Source organism: Sciurus vulgaris, assembly GCF_902686455.1.
Source record: "Sciurus vulgaris genome assembly, chromosome: 2".
Taxonomy (NCBI): Eukaryota; Metazoa; Chordata; class Mammalia; order Rodentia; family Sciuridae; genus Sciurus; species Sciurus vulgaris.
In genome coordinates, this window is record NC_136462.1 from 125,966,474 (window position 1) to 125,982,634 (window position 16,161).

Sequence of the window (16,161 nt, forward strand, 5' to 3'; positions counted from 1 at the left end):
TTGGTTTGTCTAATTGCTCGGGCTAGAGTTTCAAGGACAATGTTGAATAGAAGTGGTGAAAGAGGGCATCCCAGCCTTGTTCCAGTTTTTAGGGGGAATGCTTTCAGTTTTTCACCATTTAGAATGATATTGGCCATGGGCTTAGCATAGATGGCCTTTACAATGTTAAGGAATGTTCCCACTACCCCAATTTTTTCTAGTGTTTTGAGCATGAAGGAATGCTGTGTTTTATCGAATGCTTTTTCTGCATCTATTGAAATAATCATGTGATTCTTAACTTTAAGTCTGTTGATATAGTGAATGACATTTATTGATTTCTGGATGTTGAATCAACCTTGCATCCCTGGGATAAAACCCACTTGATTGTGGTGCACTATCTTTTTAATATATTTTTGTATGCGATTTGCTAAAATTTGTTGAGAATTTTTGCCTCCATGTTCATTAAGAATATTGGTCTGAAATTTTCTTTCCACAATGTATCTCTGTCTGGTTTAGGTATCAGGGTGATATTGGCTTCATAGAATGAGTTTGGGAGGGTTCCCTCCTCTTCTATTTTATGGAATACTTTGAGAAGTATTGGAATGAGCTCTTCTTTAAAGGTTTTGTAGAACTCAGCTGAGAACCCATCTGGTCTCGGACTTTTCTTTGTTGGTAGGCTTTTGATGACCTCTTCTATTTCATTGGTTGAAATTGATTTATTTAAGTTGTGTATGTCCTCCTTGTTCAATTTAGGTAATTCTAAGTCTCTAGAAACTTGTTGATGTCTTCGAGGTTTTCTGTTTTGTTATAGTGTAGATTTTCAAAATAGCTTCTAATTATGTTTTGTATTTCACTCGTGTCTGTTGTGATATTTCCTTGTTCATTCCGAATTTTAGTAATTTGAGTTTTCTCCCTCTTTCTCTTTGTTAGTGTGGCTAAGGGTTTATCAATTTTGTTTATTTTCTCAAAGAACCAACTATTTATTTTGTTAATTTTTCCGATTGTTTCTTTTGTTTCAATTTCGTTGATTTTGGCTCTGATTTTAACTAGTTCCCGTCTTCTACTACTTTTGGTGTTGGTCTGCTCTTCTTTTTCTAGGGCTTTGAGCTGTAGTGTTAAGTCATTTATTTGTTGATTTCTACTTCTTTTGTTGAATGCGCCCATGAAATAAATCTTCCTCTAAGTACTGCTTTCATAGTGTCCCAGAGAGTTTGATATGATGTGTCTTTGTTCTCGTTTACTTCTAAGAATTTTTTTATTTCCCTCCTGATGTCTTCTGTTATCTATTCATCATATAATAGTGTATTATTTAATCTCCAGGTATTGTAGAAGTTTCTGTTTTTTATTCTGTCATTTATTTCTATTTTCAATCCATTATGATCTGATAGAGTACAAGGTAGTATCTCTATCTTCTTGTATTTGCTAACAGTAGCTTTGTGGCATAAAACATGGTCTATTTTAGAGAAGGATCCACGTGCTGCTGAGAAGAAAGTGTATTCGTTCTTTGTTGGATGGTATATTCTATATATGTCCGTTAAGTCTAAATTGTTGATTGTGTTATTGAGATCTATGGTTTCTTTATTCAATTTTTGTTTGGACGATCTATCCAGTGGTGAGAGAGGTGTGTTAAAATCACCTAGTATTATTGTGTTGTGGTCTATTTGATTTTTGGAATTGAGAACGGTTTGACGTACATGGATGAGCCAATGATATTTATGGATGAGCCATAGATATTTATGATTGTTATGTCTTGCTGATTTATGCTTCCCTTAAGCAGTATGTAATGTCCTTCTTTATCCCTCCTGACTAGTTTTGGCTTGAAGTCCACATTATCTGAAATGAGGATGGATACTCCAGCTTTTTTGCTGTGTCCATGTACATGGTATGATTTTTCCCATCCTTTCACTTTAATCTGTGGGTATCTCTTTCTATGAGATGAGTCTCTTGCAGGCAGCATATTGTTGGATTTTTCTTTTTAATCTAATCTGCCAGTCTATGTCTTTTGATTGATGAATTCAGGCCATTATCATTCAGGGTTATGATTGTGATATGATTTGTATTCCCAGTCATTTGACTCATTTTTGTTTTTGACATGATTTGGTTTCTCCTTTTTTTGGCTATTCTTTAGGCTAGTTGCTCCTGTTGTTGATTTGCTTCTTTGTTTTTTATCTGTTCCTCATGGAATATTTTGCTGAGAATGTTCTGTAATGCCGGCTTTCTTTTTGTAAATTCCTTTAGCTTTTGTTTATCATGGAAGGATCTTATTTCGTCATCAAATCTGAAAGTGAGTTTTGCTGGGTATAAGATTCTTGGTTGGCATCCGTTTTCTTTCAGGGCTTGGTAAATGTTGTTCCAGGCCCTTCTAGCTTTTAGGGTCTGGATTAAAAAATCTGCTGATATTCTTATTGGTTTCCCCCTGAATGTAATTTGATTCTTTTCTCTCGTGGCCTTTAACATTCTGTCTTTATTTTTTATGGTAGGTATTTTCATAATAATATGCCTTGATGTGGGTCTGTTGTAATTTTGTATATTTGGAGTCCTATAAGCCTCTTGTACTTGGTTTTCCATTTCATTCTTCAGATTTGGGAAATTTTCTGATATTATTTCATTGAGTAGATTTTTCATTCCTTTGGTTTGTTTCTCTATGCCTTCCTCAATCCCAATAATTCTTAAATTTGGCCTTTCCATGATATCCCATAGTCTTGGAGATTCTGTTCATGTTTTCTTACCATCTTCTCTGTTTGGTCAACTTTGTTTTCAAGATTAAATATTTTGTCTTCAATGTCTGAGGTTCTGTCTTCCAGGTGTTCTATCCTGTTGGTTATGCTTTCTATGGAGTTTTTAACTTGGTTTATTGTTTCCTTCATTTCAAGGATTTGTGGTTTTTTTTGCAGTATCTCTAACTCTTTATTGAAATGATCTCTTGCTTCCTGTATTTGCTCTTTTAACTGTTGATTGATGCAATCATTTAATGCCTGCATTTACTCTTTCATCTCCTCCTTCAATGCCTGCATTTGCTCTTTCATCTCCTCCCTCAATGCCTGCATTTGCTTTTTCATCTCCTTGTTTGTTTCCCTGATTGTTTTAATTATGTACATGCTGAACTCCCTTTCTGACAATTCTTCTGCTGTGCTGTCATTGGGTTTTATTGATACAGTATGTAGGTTTGTTTGGGACATTTTCTTCCCTTGTTTTCTCATATGGTCAGATGTCAGTGGGAGTCTGAGATATTGCAGGTTTTCTCTATTGGCTTATAGTGTCCCTGTAGATTTCCGGTATATCACCTCCCAGCCTTCAGTAGCCTGAAATCTTGGAGGAACATGATATGCAGTGCTTTTGAAGAAAGCTGCCCCTAGACCGCTACTAGTTCCAGGGCTCGATGCTGGCACTGTACGGAAAGGTTCTCACTGTGTGGTCTGCTCCGAGAAGCTGGCTGTGAAAGGACCCTGCCGCCGGAGGGAGCAGGGCTGCTTGGGGAAGTCCCTGGCTGCCCTGTCCTGGTCCATGAAGCTGCCTGCGGGCCGGAGCTCGCTGTAGGCTCCGAGACTTGGAGCTGGTTCTGTGCAGAAAGGCTCTCACTGGGGGGTCTGCTCTGAGAAGCTGGCCGTTGGGAGGAGCCCACCGCCGGAGGAAGCAGGGCTACCTGGGGAAGACTCTAGCTGCGCTTCCCTGCTATGAGAAGCCGCCTTTATCTGGGCCTGCCGCCCAGGCCCAGTGGCTCACCCCATGGCTCTATTTTAGTCCGAGTCTCTCAATGCCTCCCCTTCTTGAATCCTGGGTTCTGGAGCGACAGGAGATGTAGTCACCCTCTAGTCCGCCATCTTGGATCGCCCCATGGAAAGAGCCTGTGGCCGGAGGGAGCAGGGCCGCCTGCAGAAGTCTCTGGCTGCCCTGTCCTGGTCCCAGAGGTTGCCTGCGGGTCGGAGCTCTCCGCTGGCTCCGGGACTTGTGGCTGGCTCTGTGTAGAAAGGCTCTCACTGGGCGGTCTGCTCTGAGAAGGTAGCCTTGAAAGGTGTCTGCTGCCGGAGGGAGGCTTGGGGAAATCCCTGGCTGCCCTGTCCTGGTCCCTGAAGCTGCTTGGGGGCCGGAGCTTGCCGCTGGCTCCGCGACTTGGAGCTGGTTCTCTGAATGAGGTTTCTGACGAGGTGTGTGAGCCAGTGTCAGCAAATGTGTGCATTCGGGCTGGGGTTGTCACTCAGAGGTAGAGGACTTGCCTGCATTTGTGAGGCCCAGGGTTTGATCCTCAGCACTGCATATAAATAAATAAATAAAACAAAGGTCCATAGATAACTAAAAGAAATACTTTAAAAAAATATTTATTAGTTTACAGACGCTGCGACAGCTGACAGTGGAATCAGGGCTCAGCCTAGGTGCCTTTACGCTTACTGATGAGACCATTGCTCACTAATTTCTGTTTCATGAATTACAGGATATTGAAGCCAAAAAAGAAGCACAGAAAGAAAAAGAAATTGATGAACAGGAAGCAAATGCTTCAACATTCCATAGAAGTAGGACTCCACTGGACAAAGACCTTATTAATACAGGAATCTATGAATCCTCTGGCAAACAGTGTTTACCTCTGGTTCAGCTCATACAGCAACTTCTTAGGTAAATAGTAATAGCTGCTTTTTTTTTTGGGTGGTGGGGGTGGGTACAGGGATTGAACTCAGGGACACTTGGCCACTGAGCCATATCCCCAGCCCTATTTTGTATTTTATTTAGAGACAGGGTCTCACTGAGTTGCTTAGTGCCTCGCTTTTGCTGGGGCTGACTTTGAACTTGCAATCCTCCTGCCTCAGCCTCTCAAGTGTATAATGTTTTAATTGGTTATTATTTTCATTTAATTTAGTGAACTCTAGCACTAAGATTTTAAGAATATGTTTGACTGTTGAAAAATTATTCTGAAAATTACCTAGTGTAGATTTTAGAGTAAAGAACAAACTTAAATATAGCCAAGAAGAGAGGTTGGAGAGTATGAGGAGATTCTAAAGATTTTCTTGGAAGAGAAATTGAAGTGTGCAGTAAACACGAAAAATGATTCATATCTGCATTGACAAGTGGTTAGATGCAGATGAAAACTGTCATGGTAAGGTTTGTTTTTAAAAATTAGTTGTATATTATCTAATTCTATATATTATAGTTTTGTGTATATTACTTTGTAAGACAAGTTTTAATATAAAAACAAAGTAAATGAAAGTGTTGAACATTATTTTGGAAGGCTAGATCAGAAGGAGATTCAGAGACTGTCAGTGGAGACTAACCTTGGAAAGGGCCAAAGTGGTCAGACAGAGTTGGCTAAAAAGGGTGATTCAAAAGAGCAAAAAAGCAACATGATTTATAAAAGGGGCTTGTTAGAAAGTGAAAAAAATGATTGCACCTCTGTTTATTAAAACTTTGCAATAGGTGAACTTAGATTCCTAGTTTATTATATTTTTCTACTCCCAGAGAAAGTAGAGCCCAAGGTATGTTGGACCAGGCAGCTGAGTACACAGCAGTGACCCAGTCAGTGCCTGCCATTCTGCCTACCTGTTCTCAGAGGAGGGGAGTTGGTGGGTCTGATCCCTAAACTAGAAGTTAGTGAATATGTAGTGAAATTTTGAAAGAGGAAATTTTAGTTCTAATGTCTCTTTAGTTTTAGTAAACATGGTTTTAAAAAATGTTTTTCTGATGTTTTTTTCTCATCTGTTGGTTATTTTCCTCCATCAATATTTCATACATTCTGACCTTTTAATTTATCAAATTAAAATAGAGAATTGACTCTACATAGTTTGTTGTAGTAGAACGAATTTGGGGTTTGTTCTTAGAAAACTTTAGTTATAATTGCTTGTAAGCTTGGCAGGTGAACCTCTGCACAGCATGATAACTGTGGGAGTAAGAATAGGAGCTGTGTTTACTTTCCCAGAGTTAATTCAGGATTGGATGAGAAAATGGGTGTTAAGTGCATAGTAGTTAAGATGTAAAGTTCTATGTAGAAGTTTTAAAGCAAGTCTTTTCCAGAAGTGCTAAGTTGTTGAATGCTTCTTTCTTCACTGAGGAGACTGTGTCATGGGCCATTCATGTCCCTGGCAGAGAGCCAGTAAGTGTTGGATTCCCCTAGTGGGTCACTTGTCCTCTGAGGGGAGACCAGTATTTCTCCTGTTCTGTGTGTTCAAGAACAGACCTGCAGGGACTGGTCTGGCTAGGCCTCTACTGTCCAGTTTGACTGTCATTCACCACAGTTTGTGAGTTAGCATTTGAAATGTGTCCATTGTGGCTGAGACACTGAATATGTTATCTGTTTCATTTTTGTTAATTAAAATTTAAAAACTTATTCCTTATTCATACTTTAAAGTCTATTTGGAATAGTAATCATATGTATCTCTTCTTTCTAACTATATATTTTATGAATCAAGTATAGACCAGGTATTTTAAATGAAAATTTAACTGTTCAAATTGAGATGCTACATAGTTAGAGACCCAATGGCTCCTGCAGACTTACTATGAATAAAACAAAAAAATCACCAAAACAATGCAAAATATCTCAGTAGTTTTTCTTATATCAATTCATGTTGAAATGCTATTTTCAACACGTTGGGATGTGCTAACTTTCCATTACTGTGACAAAATACTTAAGACAATGTATAAGGAGAGAAGGTTTACTTTGGCTCTTGGTTTCAATCCACAGTTTGTTGACTCTCTTACTTTAGGGCCTGTAGTGAGGCAGTATGTCATGGCAGGAGCATGTGGCAGAGGATGCTACTTATATCATGGTGACCAGAAAGCAAAGTGATAGAGAGAGGGAGGGGCCAGGGTTTCGATATCGTCTTCAGGGGTGTGTCCCTGAAGACTTCCTCCCACTAGATTCCCATCTCTTAAAGGTTTTACCTTTTAGGGACACTTAACCAAGCCACAGCATAGAATAAATATATTATTAAAATTAATTTTTTGTTTCTTTTTACTTTTATTTATGTGAGTACTAGAAAATTTCAAATTATACACATCACACTACTGGTGTTTATCTAGCTCTATGCTATCCTCACAGGCCATTTTCTGTATTTTTCTTTCTACTGAGTGTGTTTTTCATTTCTGTGGTATCTGGGGTCCTGTATGGTACTTTGGTTCCACAGCAGATTTATAATAAAGATGTCACTATTTAAGAAGCATAAAACCAGAACTGAAGTATAGAAATAAATATTGCCTCATAGAATAGAAACGAAAAAAATATATATATTCATAGCCTTTTTATTAACAGAACACCAATTTTCCAGGCTCTTCAAAAGTATAGACAATATATCCCTCCATTTGTATGAATAGATATCATTTTATTTACTTACGTGTTGGTGAGTGGAGGATATTTATGTAGATTTGGCTCATACAGTTCTTGAAAAACAGTCTAAAGATGTAAGAGATTTCGGAGACATTTCATGTCCTTTAGCTTTAAGAAAACTTGGATTGAAGAAATTACTGGTTGTCAAAAATAACCTGGAAAACAGATATGAGAATAATTCTTCATTCTTAATGCTGGCAGAGAGCCATGGAATACCATTTTTATTAAAAAAGAGCTGTGAAGTTTTTTTAAATTAGTAAACCCTACTGGAATTATGATTTTGAATTTTATGATAAGGAAATAAGTTAAAATATTTATGATATTTTGTTACTATCTTTTGCTCCTTTAGGTATAGCATAAGTGCCAAATTCTAGACTTGTTTCTTCTGTTTTGATGATGTCAGGGCAGGTTATTTGGTAGCGAAGTTGAAAGTTGAGGTCAGGTGGCACAATCCCCATGCATGCTCATCTTTGTTTTGTGTGACAAGGGTGATGCATTGCTCCTTTGTAGACAGTCTGGGTGTGAGTCATGTTGCTGTGCAACTTCCAGCCCACTGACTGCTTCTGCCTTCTGCTCCTGTCATTCACACTGTTGACAGTTTCTGGTGAACCATGGGGCAGGTGCCACTGACAGTTCCTTTCAGCAAATCTATTGTCACATTAGGAATTAAACAAGTGGAGCCAAAAGCATGTCCTTGACCTTGGTGTTATGTAGAGATCCCCAGGCCTGTCTTTTGGTGGCACACACTCTTGGCTTAGATGGGGCTGGCGAAATATACCTGGCAGCCCTGGAACTGGCCCTATGTCAATTGTTGTTCTCCCCTCTTGAGTTTTGACTTCAATAATCTACTGCCTCCTTTTTATTCTCCATACCAGAGATCAGTCCTAGCTTGCCTGTCGCTGGCACTGTTGCTGGGTGATAGGGTCCCTATCCTTCATCCCCTCTAGTTTGTTTTCACCCTGTCTTAAGAGTTAACTTCTTTGAACACAAACAAGATGTCATTTTCCTTTTGAAATCTTAGTGGCTTGATGTTGAAGAATCTAGTCCTAACAACCTGGCCCTCCATTACTTGCAGTGACCCCTTCCTGCTGCTGTGTCTTTTTCTCCTCACCTTGTTCCTTTGTATTCTGCTTGCAGAATCAGAAACATTTACTGTTCTTCTGATGGTACCTCTTGGAAGCTCATGTTTTTTTGTCCTTTCTTCCCATCTTTTGATGACTCATGCTTGTGGCTCAAGTCAGTTTGCCCAGTTTGGATTGGAGTTATTGCCACTTTCCTTGCTGCCATGTTCTTTGGGCACCTGTTATGCTGACCTGGAGCTGTTTGTATCTACTTTGGTCTCCTTTCTCATAATTCTGTGTGCCCTGGGTACCCCCCACATGCCCTGCCCCATGTTTCACTGCGGAAGGCAGACTGGTAAGGTAGACAATGCAGGCGAGTCTTGTCTTTAAGAATAGATCATGTTTATTTATTTGAAATGCAGCTTTAGATAAAATGCCCATTTTTCCTTCCAAAAGTTTGTAGGAGTATTCCTTTTTGAGTAAGATCTGCTCTCCGATTGGACCTTTTCATGAGACTCTAAGAAGCACATTTGTAAAACAAAGGGGCATTATATCTTTCGAGTCTTCTTTGCTCCTGTACTCAATTTTGACTAAGGTTATGCTTCTTGCAGATACACCTGACATATTTGGGGTGGGTAGCCAGCTGCAGGTGACCTGCATGTGTGTTCTATACTTCTAATGCTAGCTTATATCATGATTTATCTTCCGTTCATCTTTTTAACAGGAATAATTTGTTTAATTTGAAACCTTTTTTTACCCCTATGTAGAAACATTGCTTCTCAGACTGTAGCCAGATTGAAAGATGTTGCTCGTCGAATTTCATCATGTCTGGACTTTGAGCAACACAGTCGTGAAAGATCTGCTTCATTGGATTTGTTACTGCGTTTTCAACGTTTACTTGTCAGTAAGCTTTATCCAGGAGAAAGTATTGGTCAGACCTCAGATATTTCTAGTAAGTTACTTAAAATGTGAAAGAATCTGTGTGTCTTTTGGACTTTTTAAATTTAGGGTTTTTTTTTAACATGCATATTCCGTATGCCAGATGTGTAGTTCTCATACTATAAAATGCACCAATTTTGTTGGCTTCATTTTGCATCCACTTTCCTCGAGCTAATATTTCTGTATTAGACTGATCAGTATATTTTCATTGTCTTAACATTTAAATTCTGTAGACTTCATACATAGATGCCTTTGTGTTCAGTTTGTTCTTACAAAGATTTGTCAGATGTGTTCCACATTTTGTGGAACTTTGGTGACTGACATGATATGGGAATTGAATAGTGACAGAATGACTATTCATTTGCCACACTGGGTGTAGTGGGAGGAAGACTGAGTTTCAGGTATAGCTCTGGCTAATTAATAGCTGGATTTAAATCTCTCAGGTTCAGAGATTTCTCATCTGCAGAATTGGGAAAATCCCTGAGGATGAAAACAGGGTGATGTGTAGGCACTCTGTACCACATAGGACATGATGCTTCTCTGCCAGGGTTAGAAAGATCTGCTGCTTTTAAAATATTTTTATAACTTAGTTACTTTCTGAAAGGCGTTAGGCAGGTGTCGATGATGGAAATAGGTAGATTTATGGTCTGAAAGAGATGACCATCTCAAAGGCAAAACCACAAGGACTAAAAAGCTGTTAATAATCATGTAGCAGAAAGTTGAAGATTTTATGAGACTGAAAAATGCATAGCTTTGTTCATTGAGAATAATTTATAAGCTTTAGGATAACAAACATTTTTGTATTAGATATAAAATTTTAAAAATTTATAAATTATGACTTCAGTATTTATAGACCCAAATTTCTAGGTATTTTGTGGTATAGAATATAAAATTCAACATAATCAGATTCACTCTCCCTCATGTTATATGCTATAAAAAGAGCCACGGAACTTAGTAAGACACTGTTTCAAAAATTAAAAATAAATAAATAAGCAAAAGAATCGGGGGTGTACTTTAGTGGTAGGGTGCTTACCCAGTTTGCACAAGGTCCTGGGTTTGCTACCCAGTATCATAGAAAATGAAAACCAAATCAAACCAAAACAAGAAAACCAAACCAAGCCAAGGACTAAGAGTTCATAGACTCCTGTTGGGAAAATTATTATAGGCCAAAGATGCAAACTTGTGAATAAAATAGTAGAGTAGTTTGTTTACAGAGTAAATTTTTAATAGTGAAAATGAAATTTTCTAAATCTTTCTTCAAGGTCCTGAGTTAATGGGTGTTGGCTCCTTGCTGAAAAAGTACACAGCTCTTCTGTGCACACACATTGGTGATATACTGCCTGTGGCAGCTAGCATTGCTTCTACCAGCTGGCGACACTTTGCAGAGGTGGCCTGCATTGTAGAAGGGGACTTCACAGGTAGCTCTCTTGTTTTCTGCCTATGGGCAGATGTTTATTTTAGGAGATTGAGGAAAGCTAAAATGTAACTTTTCCAGATAAAATTACATGTATTTATTGTATACATTTTCTGGTCCTCTTGTCTTTTGGCAATTCTGTTGGATTAAGCTGTCTGATATGGGAATCATATCCCCTTAAATATAATTGGTGGTTTAGATTTATAGCATCACTTTAACACGTTATGAGGTCAGTGGTAATTGTTTAATTTTATTTGGGCAGCTTACAAATTAGTTTCCCCTTCAAAGTCATAATACATTCTATTATTACCTAGTGTTTTTTAATGTTTCTTTTATGAGGTTAGAACATTATTTTTGAGACCTTCTTTTTCTGAAGGTAAACATAGTGGCAAACGTTTACTTCTCTGAGTGAAAGACTGTGTAGTTCATAGTTCTGTGTTTGAAACCGTGTTTTTTGAAAAATATTTAAACTTTGAAGGTTCTCTTTGGTAATTGTATCCCTCTTTCAAAATAAAAGATAAAATAGTCGTACAGAAAAGACAAGCATTCCTTATTTTGTGACTTAGAATTTAAACACAGAGTAAGGTTATGTAGAGCTTTTATAGGATATGCACTTTAAATTTTAATGCCTTTTTAATTTCTTTTTAAATATAGGTGTTCTCCTTCCAGAACTAGTAGTTTCTATAGTGCTTCTTCTCAGTAAAAATGCTGGTCTCATGCAAGAGGCTGGAGCTGTTCCTCTGCTGGGTGGCCTGTTGGAACACCTGGATCGCTTCAACCACCTGGCGCCAGGAAAGGAACGAGACGATCACGAAGAGTTAGCCTGGCCTGGCATAATGGGTAAGTCATCTTAACTTAGGACTTTCACTGAAGAAAACTTTGTCTTTGTTTAATCCTCGTGTCTTTCTGTTTAAAAGACACTTTACAAAGGAAGACCAATTATTTGCCATTTCCACTGATGGCAGTGGAAGTAGAAAATGAAGGTAATCCAAATCGGGAGAAATTTGGGTTGCATTTAAGGAAATCTGGTGTATTAGTAATTATTGTTAAATCCTGAAATGGATTACTTTAGAAAGCACTGGAAAACTCTTTCCTGGAAGGTTTCTCCAGAAGATACTATTGAGGTAGTTAGACATGGTGCAGCTCAGGAGGCAGGAATTGGTCTGGGCTGACTTCCCAGAGTTATTGGTGTTATTTGACTTTAGTGAGATAAAAGATTCCTGGAGTCATAGGCACTGTCTGTAGAGCATTCCAAATTAAAACAAAACTTTGATGTCCCAAGTTAGAGCTTTGGCATATTTGAGTCTAAGTCACTGTGCATAGTTCTGGTTTCCTGGATTCAGAATTAATCTAAGTCATGGTTCCTATAAACTGAAAACTGCAGCTGGGTGGTCTTTTTCCTCTCATATTTTAGACCATCATCTTTACCACACAGAAGCTTAAAACAAGAGGTAGTAGTTTGCCAAGGAAAATAGCCTTTAGGATATCAAATGTAGTTTTTAAATTTTAAATACAGTCAAAGTTTCAGCATTTGTGTGCTTTTGTTTAGGAGTGAATTTAAATTGTCATGTTATTTTTGTCTCTATAGTAAATATGACTGAGGGCATTTTATTTGATCAGCAGCTTACTAATTTTAAAGCCTTTTTTAAAATTGTGAAATATAATGCACAAAAGTACATAGAGCAGTTTGTGGTTGATCAAAGGGAGAATTGTGTTATATCCAGGCTAAAAAGTGGAACATGGTAGGACTCTGCCAAACACTGCCTTGTCTCCTTACACCATGCCCCTCTATTTCTTATGATCATTTTGTTATCTAAGCATGTGTCCTTGAACAACATAGTTTTAATTTTGTCTTTTCTTGGGCTTCATATAAGTGGAATTTTACAGTATATGCCCACTGGTGTCTTGATTTTTACCTCAGCATTTAGACTCTGGTCTTCATGTTAGTTTTTTTACTTTTATTGCTATATGTAGTATACCTTTGTTTGAGTATACCACAATCCATTCTTTCAACTTATTGATGGAAATATAAGTAGTTTCCAGGTTTAGGTTATAGTTGATAAAATTAGTATAGGCATGTTTATTCCTTGGTGGAATTGCTAGTTTGTAGAGGATGCTTTACTGTAGGTTGCCAGTTTTCTATAGTTATTGTGCCCATGTTCATCTCCATTGCAAAGCATGAGAATTCTTGCAGTTTCACCTCCACACCTGGACTTGGCATTGTCAAGTGCTTCCTGTTTTAGGCATTTTGGAGGGTGTGCACTGGTATCTTTGCTGTATGTTCAATAGCATTTTCCTGATTATTAATGAGGGTTAATTCCTTTATATATGTGTTGTGATTACCAGTTGAATATTCTGTTTTGTGAAGTGTCAACTCAAGTCCTAAACCCATTTTTCTATTTGGCTGTCTCTTTTTTTTTTTAACGTTTCATAGTGTTATTGTACATTTGAGATACAAGCTTTGACTCTCTTTCTTGCATAGATTTTTATCTCACTCTAGTCTCTTTGGTCTCCTAATGGTGTTTTGGATGAATAGAAGTTAATATTAATGAAATCCAACTTCTTAATCTTTTTATGGTTGTTCATTTTGTGCTTTAAGAAGTCTTCTCTGTACCCACATCTTCTTCCACATTATATTTAAAAGTTTTAGTTTACCAACTTTGACATTTGGAGTCATAGCACACTTCGAGTTGGTTTTTGTTTAAGTTTTGAGGTGGGGTTTATTGTGCAACCACTTTTGGGTGAAAGACTTGGCTTTGGTTACTCCTGCAATGCTACTTTGGTGTAGATCAAGTGGCTGTCTTTACCTATGTCTGTTGTCATTTACAGCTCTTTCCTTCTTGACCAACTGCACTTTCTAGGCCGTCAGGTAAATTGTCAAGTAGAAATGGTGGCACTGTGTATCCTTGTTTTATTCCTACTAGGAAACAAAGCATTTTTTTTTTAATTCTTTAATTTAGCTTTTAATTTTTTACAGACTGCATTTTGATTCATTGTGCACAAATGGGGTACATCATTTCATTTCTATAGTTGTATACAGTGTAGATTCATACCATTTGTGTAATCATAAATGTACATAGGGTAATGTTGTCTGTATCATTCCACCATTTTTCATACCCCCCTCCCTCTCATTTCCTTCTACATAATATAAAGTTCCCCCATTCTTCTCTCATTCCCCACACCCCCACCCCCATTATATATCTTTCTCCACTTATCAGGGAAAACATTCGGCCTTTGTTTTTTTGGCTTGGCTTATTTCACTTAGCATGATATTCTCCAATTCCATCCATTTATTTGCAAATAGCCATAATAGTATTCTTTATGACTGAGTAGTATTCCATTGTGTATATATACCAAAGTTTCTTTATCCATTCATCCATTGAAGGGCATCTAGGTGGGTTCCACAATCTAGCTATTGTGAACTGAGCTGCTCGAAACATTGATGTGGCTGTGTTACTATAGTTTGCTGATTTTAGGTCCTTTGGGGATAAACCGAGGAGTGGAATAACTGGGTCAAAAGGTGGGTCCATTCCAAGTTTTCTGAGGATTCTCCACATTGCTTTCCAGAGTGGCTGCACCAATTTGCAACTCCACTAGCAATGTAAAAGTGTGCCTTTTTTGCCCACATCCACACCAACATCTATTATTGTTTGTGTTCTTGATAATAGCCATTCTAATTGGAGGAAGATGAAATCTTAGAGTTGTTTTAATGTGCATTTCTCTAATTACTAGAGATGTTGAACACTTTATCATATATTTATTAATTGCCTGTATGTCTTCTTCTGTAAAGTGTCTGTCCAGTTCCTTGGCCCCTTTATTGATTGAGTTCTTTGTATTTTTGGTGTAAAGTTTTGTATGTTCTTTATAAATTTTGGGGATAAGTGCTCTATCTGAAGTGCGTGTGGAAAAGATTTTCTCCCACTCTGTAGGCGCTCTTTTCACATTCTTGATTGTATCCTTTGCTGAGAAAAAGCTTTTTAGTTTGAGTTCATCCAGTTTATTGATTCTTGCTTTGATTTCTTGTGCTTTGGGAGTCTTGTTGAGGAAGTCTGATCCTAAGCCAACATGATGAAGATTGGGGCCTACTTTGTCTTCTGTTAGGTGCAGGGTCTCTGGTCTAACTCCTATGTCTTTGATCCATTTTGAGTTGAGTTTTGTACACAGTGAGAGATAGCGGTTTAATTTCGTTTTACTGCATGTGGATTTCCAGTTTTGCCAGCATCATTTGTTGAACAGGCTATCTTTTCTGCATTGTATGTTTTTGGCTCCTTTGTCTAGTATGAGGTGACTGTATTTATGTGGTTTTGTCTCTGTGTCTTCTATTCTGTACCATTGGTCTGCCTGTCTATTTTGTTGCCAATACCATGCTGTTTTTGTTACTTTTGCTCTGTAGTATAGTTTAATGTCTGGTATTGTGATACCTCCTATTTCGCTTTTTCTATTCAGGGTCGCTTTGGCTATTTGAGGTCTCTTGTTCTTCCAGATAAATTTCATGGTTGCTTTCTCTATTTCTATGAGGAATGTCATTGGAATTTTAGTTGGAATTGTATTGAATCTGTATAGCGCCTTTAGTAGAATGGCCATTTTGACAATGTTAATTCTGCCTATCCAAGAACATGGGAGATCTTTCCATCTTTGAAGGTTTTCTTCAATTTCTTTCTTTAGTGTTCTGTAGTTTTCATGGTAGAGGTCTTTTACCTCTTTTGTTAGATTGATTCCCAAGTATTTTTTTTTTTTTTTTTTTTGAGGCTATTGTGAATGGAGTGGTTTTCCTAATTTCTCTTTCAGAGGATTCATCACTTATGAATAGAAGTGCATTAGATTTATGTGTGTTGATTTTATATCCTGCTATTTTGCTGAATTCATTTATTAGTTCTAGAAGTTTTCTGGTGGAGTTTTTTGGATCCTCTAAACATAGGATCATGTCATCAGCAAATAGTGACAGCTTTAGTTCTTCTTTTCCTATTTGTATCCCTTTAATTTCTGTGGTCTGTCTAATTGCTCTGGCAAGTATTTCAAGGACGATGTTGAATAGAAGTGGTGAAAGAGGGAGGGCATCCCTGTCTTGTTCCAGTTTTTAGAGGGAACGTTTTCAGTTTTTCTCCGTTAAGAATGATGTTGACTGTGGGCTTAGCATAGATAGCCTTTACAATGTTGAGGTATGTTCCTACTATTCCTATTTTTTCTAGTGTTTTAAGCAGGAAGGGGTGCTGTGTTTTATCAAACACTGTCTCAGCATCTATTGAAATAATCATGTGATTCTTAACTTTAAGTCTATTGATGTGATGAATTATATTTATTGATTTCTGGATGTTGAACCAACCTTGCATCCCTGGCATAAACCCCACTTGATCATGGTACACTATCTTTTTAATATATTTTTGTATGTATTTTGTTAAGGATTTTTGTATCTATGTTTATCAGGGATATTGGTCTAAAGTTTTCTTTCCTTGATGTGTCTT

General features: G+C 37.6%; 1 protein-coding gene across 2 annotated transcripts in view; it reads left to right on the top strand.

Annotated features, from left to right (window-relative positions):
* HERC2 (HECT and RLD domain containing E3 ubiquitin protein ligase 2) overlaps positions 1-16,161 on the top strand; it is a 204,370-nt gene that overhangs the window by 63,008 nt on the left and 125,201 nt on the right. For both annotated transcript variants that reach the window (XM_079128427.1, XM_079128428.1), the window contains exons 20-23: positions 4,409-4,587; positions 9,114-9,298; positions 10,548-10,703; positions 11,354-11,539. In XM_079128427.1, the coding sequence (XP_078984553.1) occupies positions 4,409-4,587; positions 9,114-9,298; positions 10,548-10,703; positions 11,354-11,539 (706 nt within the window). The remainder of the gene's footprint in view (positions 1-4,408; positions 4,588-9,113; positions 9,299-10,547; positions 10,704-11,353; positions 11,540-16,161) is intronic.